This window comes from Xylocopa sonorina, chromosome 3 (genome assembly GCF_050948175.1).
Source record: "Xylocopa sonorina isolate GNS202 chromosome 3, iyXylSono1_principal, whole genome shotgun sequence".
NCBI lineage: Eukaryota > Metazoa > Arthropoda > Insecta > Hymenoptera > Apidae > Xylocopa > Xylocopa sonorina.
The window spans coordinates 6,641,557-6,651,323 of record NC_135195.1 but is presented as its reverse complement, the minus strand read 5'-3'; the positions used below and the strand labels follow the sequence as shown (position 1 = coordinate 6,651,323).

The 9,767-nt window shown below is 37.7% G+C and overlaps 2 protein-coding genes across 2 annotated transcripts; both read left to right on the top strand.

The window, feature by feature from the left end:
• Positions 1-1,199: 1,199 nt before the first annotated feature.
• On the top strand, positions 1,200-3,954 carry LOC143433477 (sodium channel protein Nach). Its single transcript, XM_076910813.1, has 10 exons — positions 1,200-1,369; positions 1,733-1,939; positions 2,034-2,199; positions 2,255-2,406; positions 2,508-2,619; positions 2,690-2,987; positions 3,068-3,118; positions 3,226-3,418; positions 3,608-3,714; positions 3,809-3,954. Exons 1-10 carry the CDS (start codon positions 1,212-1,214, stop codon positions 3,952-3,954), a joined length of 1,590 nt encoding a protein of 529 aa, XP_076766928.1. The 5' UTR covers positions 1,200-1,211.
• Positions 3,955-5,826: 1,872 nt separating this feature from the next.
• Positions 5,827-9,325, top strand: Par-6 (partitioning defective protein 6). The gene is made up of 5 exons (XM_076892751.1): positions 5,827-6,069; positions 6,234-6,462; positions 6,543-6,670; positions 6,759-7,037; positions 7,425-9,325. Exons 1-5 carry the CDS (start codon positions 6,010-6,012, stop codon positions 7,731-7,733), a joined length of 1,005 nt encoding a protein of 334 aa, XP_076748866.1. The 5' UTR covers positions 5,827-6,009; the 3' UTR covers positions 7,734-9,325.
• Positions 9,326-9,767: the final 442 nt, after the last annotated feature.

The window sequence follows — 9,767 nt, the reverse complement described above, 5'->3', positions numbered from 1 at the left end:
TAATTATAAAATTAAAACAACCGTCTCTCTAGAATCACAGTCCTATAATTCCATTCACCCTTGCGCCAATTGCAAAACTCGAATCGGACAAGCCTTGGTGGTCGTTCATCGGCGACGAGCGATGTACTTGGAAAGATTCGCTTTGAGAAACGATTAGCGGATAGCGACCTCGGCAAGGTCGGTGCATTTAGGTACCCTTAATCGAGTCGGCCGGTAGTCAGGGTAATGACGTGTGCTCGAGCACACGGCTCGCGGTGTTTAGCACTTTATCTATGCTCCTCCTCGTTATTAATGACACTCGCTGAGTCAGATGCCGCGGCGAAGTGCGGCATCTTCAAAGTTTAATATCCGAAGAATCGAGTCACTCGGCCGCGGAGGCTCTCTCCTTGCCGTCCGCCGCTGGCCTCGAGTAGCGAGTGGTACACATTTCGCGTCCAATATCCGTCAACCCCGGCCCCGGGGAAAATCGAGTGTCGGCTGTGCGCGCGGCAAACGAGCACGCTTTCATTTCGCACGAGCACCGCGAACAAGTGCCTCGAATATAGAAAAATGAAGGCGGAATCCTCGCGCGACACCACCACCCACCCCTCGATCTCGCGATCGAGATCGAGGGGGTGGAAGGTCCTCTCGGTTCGAGGACGTCCGTCGGGTTCAGACGAGAGCTCGATCAATTTCAACTGAAGCTAATCGTTTCTGACGACGAATCTCGCGTGAATTACTTTATTATCATTATCGTTGTAAGCATCGATTAATTTGTTTAAGAAGGCGAGTGTATCTACCATTTCTTCGAATTATTTGTTATCTATTCAGATGAAATCTAAAGAACGATTTTGTTCGACGATTAAATAAATGTTTGATAAATTTTGTTATTTCTCTTTTCATCGTTGTACTATCTTGTGAAGCGTGTTCACCGTTGCGCTTTACTTTTATCGAGTTAAACGAACGTGAAATATTAATCGCTTCCGTTGTACATAATTGAAGACCGTTTCTAACCACGGGAAATAGCAAATACGTGTCTCGTATCTAAACTTATCGGAATTCGATCGGTTGACAATGAAATGAATTTTTTATGGGACACTGCGTGTCTCGTGGCACTGTGTCCGTTTAAATAACGTGCCAGAACTGAAACACTGTCGCATTTCACTGAACGGTTGCCATCGAACGGGTGCGTCTCTTGGTACGAGCAGAAAATTAATTTCTCATTGCGAGGCATGAAACGCAAGCAGAAACGAAGCTGTTGCAGCATCTTTAAAACGATAGTACGAAAATGTTTAAAAGCCTGTGTGAAACAAATCGTGGAGTTCTGTCGCGAGACGGGTATCCATGGTTGCAGATACATCTGCGAGACCAAACGTCCTATGATAGAACGGTGAGCGATTTTACTGTTTATCGTTTTGTTCGGTGCGATAAACTATTTTCTTATTTGTTATATCATCGAGCGATCGAAAAATGCTGTAGAAAATAATTAAAGAAGATACACACCCGATAAATCCGAGGAACGATTCAGAATTGGCGATCGAACGGGTTAAAGAAACGATACCAAGTCCGCAAACGATTCGAAAGTACGCTAGCTTTATCAAAGTCAAATTTATTTAGCGTGCTAATTAAATGGATCGCCGCGGTGTATGCGCACGCGTAATAACTGGCTACCATTAACGGAGTTTAATGTACCCTCGGCCAAATTATCGCGATTAAATCGATGGCACGGTCATCTCGTTTTCGTTTTCGGCAGAGTCGTATGGGCGATAATGGTGCTCGCGTCCGTGTGGGCCGCATTCGGGATGGTGAGGACCACCCACGACGAGTACGTGAAATTTTCTGTACTGTCGGTCATCGAATCGATCCATCACGGAATATGGAATTACCCGTTCCCAGCTGTAACGATATGCGATTTCAATCGCGTGTCCCTCAAGTCAACGCAACGGCTCGTCGACAACTTGTGAGCTTCTCATTCTCGTTCCGCATCCGACCTCTTATTTCTGACTTCCACCTCGACAAGTGAGACATCCGTTCGCCGTTGTTATTTCACGTAGAACGCTTCCATCGACCGTTTCAAAGGAGTTTCTGGTTCAGGAAATGAAATTACTCGAGGAACTGATATACCCTGGGAGATACGGCTCGCACGTTCGAAATAATCTCTCGCAATTACAGATCATCTTCGATATGAATGGACTCTCGATACCGGAAGTCGTAAACGCGGTACGTAAAAAACATCGAGGACATCGCTCGACACGGTTGAAAGTTTCTATTTCAGGTTACGCGAGACTGCGGAAGTTTATTGCAGTCCTGCAAATGGAAAGCGACGAACGTAGATTGCGGCGATTTGTTTGAAACGAGTTTCACGCGCGATGGGATGTGCTGTAGCTTTAATTACATCACTAACGACAGGATCACGAAAGAGCCAAAGTATATCCACGCTTCTAACCATTTACACGTGAACTGTTTTTAAAACCTTATACTTAAACTATGAATTTCTCTGTTCTTGCTTTCTTTCGATTGTCTCGAAGCATATCGCCGCATAAAATGATTTCGTGTGGATATCAAAATGGGCTTATCGTTCTCCTAAATATGGATCCCAGCGACTACCATGGGAGTAGCGTCAACTCTATAGGAGCAAAGGTAATCGTACGCGATGATTTCCAAAAAAAGGACATAAGAAAAGGAGGATCATTCGAATAGACTATTACAGATCATGGTACACGATTCTCACGATTATCCTGACTACGACGCACCAAGCACGTTGATAGGCGTGAACAAGTACTCGTTCGTGACCATTCAACCGATTAAGGTATATTTTCCAAAGGAAGTCGAGAAGACGTTTACCAAGGACTGCGTGCACGACGGCCAAACGGAGAAAATATTTGGCGACAGATCGAAGAGGAACTTTGTACCCGCGAACTATTCGTTTGTTAATTGCCTGGCGGACTGTCGAACGAACGTCATAAGAAAGAAATGCGGATGCATCCCGTATTATTATCCGCAAACCAGTTAACTTTACGTTCCAAAACACTTGCCAGCTTTCCATCGATACTTGATCGTTCGAATGATCGTTGCGTATTAATTGCAGAGAGCAGAGTGTGCAACTTAAGGGACAGCGAGTGTCTGGAAACGTTCAAATGTAAGCTCGATGTTATTGTTAGAAATGAACGCGACTGTGGATTCGCGTAAGGATTCGCAGTTGGGTAAGAACAGCTCGAGTGTATCGGGGTAATATCGTATTTCCAGTTTGGTACGATACCTCTTGGCCGGGGATGAACATATCGCCCCAAACTCTACCGTTCGTAAAATTAAATGCCGAGCAGAGGCCTTGCGGCTGCAGGCACGACTGCAATATGTATCGATATTTCATTGAGCATTCGGCTGGTGATCTTGATGGACGCGTCTATTACAACGATCTCGCGTACACAACTTATCCCAAGTAATTAATTTCTTCAATAATTATTCGTAAATTATTCAGTGATCAAATTAGGAAACGAGAGAAGCTTTCTTCCTGCGTAAACATTAAAAAATAATGAAAAATGCAGAAAATTGGGATTATTTATATGTTAAAATATTGTTATAGGAAGATGATTGTATATGTTCATCAAAGAAATTAATCATTTTACAGCAAGGGTAAATCCTGGTCGAATCAGAGTGTGGTCCACGTATTTTTTGGCGATCTAGTATCTACTAAATACCGACGAGACTTCCGTTATTCTTGGCGCTATTACTTTGGTAAATTGAATGAGACAAGTTTGATCAAGTAAATGAAAGAAAACCGATGACTGCGACGGAACTCTAACGATAACAGAGCTATAATATTTTTTAGCAACAATCGGAGGTGTCCTAGGGGCATTTGCCGGCATAAGTTTCCTGTCCACATTCGAAATTGTTTATTTCTTATTATTTCGATTCGTAATAGGCTCGCGTCTGAAAAGAAGAGCCCCGGAAAGTGTAACGCGAACAGAATGTTAGCAACATCGAAGAAGATAGAACGAAGAATAATTCTGCAACGTATATAAAATATTTAACAGTTTCGATTAACGTTTTGTCACTCTCGATTGATTGCTCAATCATCTAACCCTTTGCACCCGGATGTCCCTTCTGAGGGGACGTCGCAAGTCCAGCGTATCACTCGGATATCACCTCTCAAGGGACATCAGAATTGACCACTAATTACAGAAATAAAACTTATATTAATTACAGAAATAAACTTACTTTCACCGCAACTTTTTCAGAAATTCATTTCCCTGACATTTTCTTTCGCCAATAGATATTCCCAATAATTTTCTACTGGTAACGTCTTGGAAGACGCCGAGAGCAAACAGTTAATTAATCATTCTAATGATCTTAGATGAATTCTACTTGTGTTCGACCACCCGTTCGACCCTACTACTTGCGTCTGACGATTTGTTTGGCCTTACTACTTACGACTCTCCTTTTGACTCCTTGGTGTAAAATAAAGAATTACCCATTGCAGAGAGGAGATCACAGTACTGAAATGTTCCCACCACTAGCAAAATCAGGTACTGAATAACCTTCCCTACGATCTGAAATCAAAATACTTATACAAGATGACTCACCACTCGTGCGACAAATTGTTACAACTGATACTACACCTCACAAGCAACAAAAAAATTCATGTAAACCTAGGTCCGATTAGCAAAAATGATAGAGAAACTAGACATTTTTGTTTCTCCGCCACTTTTGGAAATCGGAACTAGGTTTATATGAACTATTTTGTTGCTTTTGAGATTTAGTATCAGCTGTAAAAATTTGTCACACTAGTAGTCATCATCACCCTGTATATTACACATCAATTACCTTCCTGCCCTCGTTTCCGTTTCTCTTTCCTTCCCTCTGTTTCTCCCCCTCATCTTAATTACGGAATTATAAAGTACCACTGCTTAAATAAAGAAATTCCTTAATTTTCATTGAATCGAGAAAGTAAGATAAATTATATCTCCCGCTTTAGAGGTAAGAGAGAGAAAGATATATTAAAAAGCTATAAGAAAGAGTGAGACAGATTTTACCTACCCTACTGTAGAACCCCTGGCGCCATCTCTGTGAAAAGTGCTCAAACTGGTCGCTCAGCATTATCGACAGTGAAGTGAACTACTTAAGAACTACTAGCGCCATCTCTGTGGAGGATAACGAAACTAATTACCGACCTAGCTTCAGTGTTCTTCCAACAGATGGCGCTAGTGCTGCAGTAGTTCACTTCGCTGTCGATAATGCTGAGCGACCAGTTTGAGCACTTTTCACAGAGATGGCGCCACGGGTTCAAAAGTAGAGTCCCCATTATCTGTCTCACTCTTTCTTATAGCGTTCTTATATATCTTTCTCTCTCTTGCCTCCAAAGCGGGAGATACGATTTGTTCTACTCTTTCTATTAAATGAACATTAAGGAATTTCTTTATTTAATCAGCAGTACTCTAAAATTCTGTAATTAAGATAGGGAAGGGAGCAGCAAATTGGAAAGCAATGAGATCGGATTTGTAACGCTATCACTTCGAACAGTGCTCAAACTGTTCGCACCGGGTTATCAGCAAGGAAGTAAAGTCTAGGTGCTCTATCTCATTGAAATATCTTCAAACTTGTATCAAGATTGGAAAATAGGAAAGTCTGTAACTTATTAAGTAAATGTAAAGTCTAATTTATTCCCCTATCGACAATGATGTTAGATTAATTCCAGTGTTCCTTGGAAAGATGGAAAACCAGCTTGTGGTTGAAGAATTTGATGGGCCGCCGATAACGACGTGCGATCGGTTTGAGCATTTTCTTAACCGATGGCGTTATTACTACTCACTATGTCGTGAAACCTTTTACTTTGGTAACCCTGCCCGCAACGCTCAGTGACGCTTATAAGCAAGTAGAACGGGAAACTGGTGTGGTTGTGGGCGCGGGCGTTGCGGCTCGGGCATTACTGGCGCGTAGCATTAATTAATCCTTCTCGATCGAAACATCAACTCCCTATTGTTGGGTGGACTCGCTTGAAACGTTGCCGCAATTCTCCTGAAATTAAAAATCATGTCTAAGAGCAAACTTCACCATCAAGTTGACAGCAGTATTGTTGCAGTGAAGAGCAAAGTAATCCACTTTCTAATTGAAAGTCCCTACATTTATTTATATTGTTAGTGGATAGAAAGAAACAAGTATCATGCAGCGATTACGCAGCTTTCCTTACTTTCAAGCTAGTAACACTATTTCATTCCTGTCCTATTTTGCGTCAAAGGTATTCAATTTGTTTGTAGTTCGATGCGGATATTATAAGGTTTTCAGTTAACCGTAACGAAGCTATCGGTTATGAGGACTTTAGAAAGTTATTGGCTGAAAAGCACGACATTGGTCCCGATCTGACTTTTCTTATATGGTACACGGATCCAACGGATGGTGATTTGTTACCAATTAACAATGACAACAATTTGGCGAGAGCATTACTTGCAGCTAAACCACTCCTCAGAATTTTTATCCAAAGGAAGGGTAAGATAGCATCCCCTTAATTTAATGCTACCAAGATGTTTATACCTTTACTTGTAAAATTTAGTTACTTTATATATTAGGGGATGGACTGGAAGACATAAATGGATATGGAACCATAAAGCCAAAAAATTTAATATCAAGTATACTTGGTGGCACGCCTGCAAAACCAAAATCATTGGCTATATCCAATCCACATGATTTCAGGCAGGTATGTTCTTTGTATATGAAGATACAACACATATAATAAGAAACGTAAGAATCATGTTCAAAATGTAGATCGTACGTATGTATAACAGGTATCGGCGATAATCGATGTAGATATATTACCAGAAACTTGTCGCCGTGTACGTTTATTAAAACACGGATCTGACAAACCGCTAGGATTTTATATTAAGGATGGAGAAAGCTTTAGAATATTGCCACCATCCGCAGGAGGTGGTATCGAAAAAGTCCCAGGAGTATTTATTAGCAGATTGGTACCAGGTGGCTTGGCAGAAAGTACAGGGCTTTTAGCAGTGAACGACGAAGTTCTTGAAGTAAATGGTATAGAAGTTGCCGGGAAAACTCTTGACCAGGTATGTAATTACAATGTACTCTACGGCTGGAAAGTATCCAAATACTTATTTCTTTTTGAGAGGATACAATTTTCATAATAAAATTAAATTCTTCATTATTACAATAGAGAAATTATAATATATTCTGTTTTGAGAAAGTGGATACTTTCAAGCTATTTGGTTTCTATACTAATAAGTAACAGTTCTTTCAAGCAAATAAAAATATGATTATAATCAACTGTAACTATAGTAGAGTGTCAGTTATCTGAATTAATTGGAACCGAGATGGTTCGGAAAATCGAACTATTCGGATAATTCACGCTCCACTGTATACAATTATAACTGTGTCTTTATATTCTATACAGTTGTATCAATATTATTCTCATAGTAGATAATATTATTAAATAGGTCACAGATATGATGATTGCCAATTCGTCGAACCTTATAATCACAGTAAAACCAGCAAATCAACGAGCGGCATTAGCTGCTCCAAGACGAGGATCATTTTCGCGTAATAGTCAATTATCTTCCGGAAGTCATCAGTCTACACAAAGCGCTGCAACTGGTAGTGATGAAGATGCAGATGAAATTGTAGACTTAACCGGTATTACGCTACAAGACGACGCGACAACTTCATCTCAGCATCATCATTATCATCACCACCACCATCATCATCAAAATCATTTTAATCACGATCAAGGTGTCCTACATCTATAATCGTGTGTTCAAGTTAATAATAATTTTGTTGATGATGGTACAGAAATGAATAACAAAATTTGGATCCCACCAAACGGACATTTTATAAAAAAATTTATCGTTTAGCATCTCTTAATTTAGTATATTTTTAATTGAAAAATCATTTATTTTGATACCATATATCAACATGTATAAGTTTCAAGATTGAATCAATTTTCAAGATTAAGACATATTCTGAACACGCTTGTCACTCAAAAGCGTGCAGTGTTTTACTGATCAAAATGAAACTTATTACTTTTGTCATTATTCAATAACAAATTGCATATTTGTTTTAGTATTTCTAATAAGTAGATATAGGTATCATATATGCAAAGTATGAAAATAACAAATTTTGTTTGGAGTAAAACGGGAAAAGGAAATGTCATCAACAGAAAAGCATGATGTAATTATAACTACGATACGATAATAGAGTAAATTATTTACATATTTTTAGTTCAAAGCAAACAAATTTGAATATAGCAATTTTGCCTGTCTTTTTGAGACATTTCAACACTATATTTATATTTTTCAATCTATTGAAAAGATATATTGTGATATGAATATTGACTGTATATAAAAGTATTATTGGAAGGCAGCAGTGGTTTTAAAGTATTAAAATAATATTAGTACTTAATATATATACAAAACTTGAAGTGTACTTAAAAGAATATTAAAAATTAATGTACCGGGAAAAAATGATTTAACATTTAAGATACAAAATGTTACGATCACAGTTTTTATCAATAGTGAAATTTAAACTGAATCATAATCCGTCACTTTGATTGATGTTTTGTTCATCGTTTAATTCCAATCAATTGGAATTGATTTCATTTCATCAGGCTTGAATCATTTTTTTATGTATATAATGCAAATAATGATATTCGATATCTTTATCATTATTAGCTGATGCCTTTGTTGAATAATAAGAAAAATGTACATAATAACAACCTAAGAGGGCGAAATGGTAATACGAGTGTCTTCATATAAAATTGAGAGTATAAGAAGTGAAAAAGAAACGGCCTTATACTTAGAGCATTCCAAATAATTTTTACGAAAAATATGAAACAGGGATTATTCTTAACTATAACACATTCAGAAACACGTCTATTCGTGTACGTATTCTGTTTATTCTACTGCATGTTTAGAGTGTTGAAGTTTTTGAATTTTAATTCCATTTTTTTATAAATGTTATTTGTTATTTAATTGATTGCTACAGATATTAGAAATTATGGTGTTGTACTTTACACAGTTTTAGATATAAGAATTTTATTAAGATTACGATATATTTATATATACATATATGTAAGATATTCCCTTTACATATCTGTGCCTTCATTATTCCGTCTGTGAATGGAAAAACTGGATTGTGATAAATTCTATCGCGTTCCATTTATACAGTATTTTTGTAGTGCAAGAAAAATATACACACACTTGGTTAATTGTGTCCTCATTGTTAAAAAAGAACATATGCAGCCTTAATAATCATGTAACTGAGTATACTTGTATTAATTTGTATTATTTAATTATAATCTCTTGATAGATTGATAGAAATGTATGCGTGCGGTAGAAGAAAAGGGAAGCCTACATCATAATTTGTAAAGTTATTATGATAACAAAACTACTTCCAAATTCGTAGGTTTTACTACATACTAATTCCTTTTTTTTTACTATAAAATGTATATTTTTAAATATATTCAGGCAGCCAATATATAACACTTTGTACTTAAATAAACTTTGTACATATCAATATGAACTTCTTGTTATCTTCATGAGTCTTTAATTAAAATATAGTAATTATTTTAATAAACAATTTCCATACAAGCAATTTATGGTTTATTATAAAATATACATCCCATGCCAGTATTGTACTTTATAGCACGGATGAAACCAAAAAGTTGCTATAAATAAATATTACTTTGTAGCAATATAATTCCTTTTAATGGCAATTTATAAAATAAACTAATTTCATTGTAAAAACGTGTACGTTTCATTAGTTCCCCGTTTGTGTTTTTTAAA

Excerpts from the sequence above, each read along its gene's own strand:
- LOC143433477 (XM_076910813.1), top strand. The coding sequence starts at position 1,212 with ATGAAACGCAAGCAGAAACGAAGCTGTTGCAGCATCTTTAAAACGATA. Across the intron at positions 2,200-2,254 it reads TACCGGAAGTCGTAAACGCG|GTTACGCGAGACTGCGGAAG; the intron begins GTACGTAAAAAA and ends TTTCTATTTCAG. Across the intron at positions 3,715-3,808 it reads TTCTTGGCGCTATTACTTTG|CAACAATCGGAGGTGTCCTA; the intron begins GTAAATTGAATG and ends AATATTTTTTAG.
- Par-6 (XM_076892751.1), top strand. The coding sequence starts at position 6,010 with ATGTCTAAGAGCAAACTTCACCATCAAGTTGACAGCAGTATTGTTGCA. Across the intron at positions 6,070-6,233 it reads TTGTTGCAGTGAAGAGCAAA|TTCGATGCGGATATTATAAG; the intron begins GTAATCCACTTT and ends ATTTGTTTGTAG. Across the intron at positions 7,038-7,424 it reads CCGGGAAAACTCTTGACCAG|GTCACAGATATGATGATTGC; the intron begins GTATGTAATTAC and ends ATTATTAAATAG.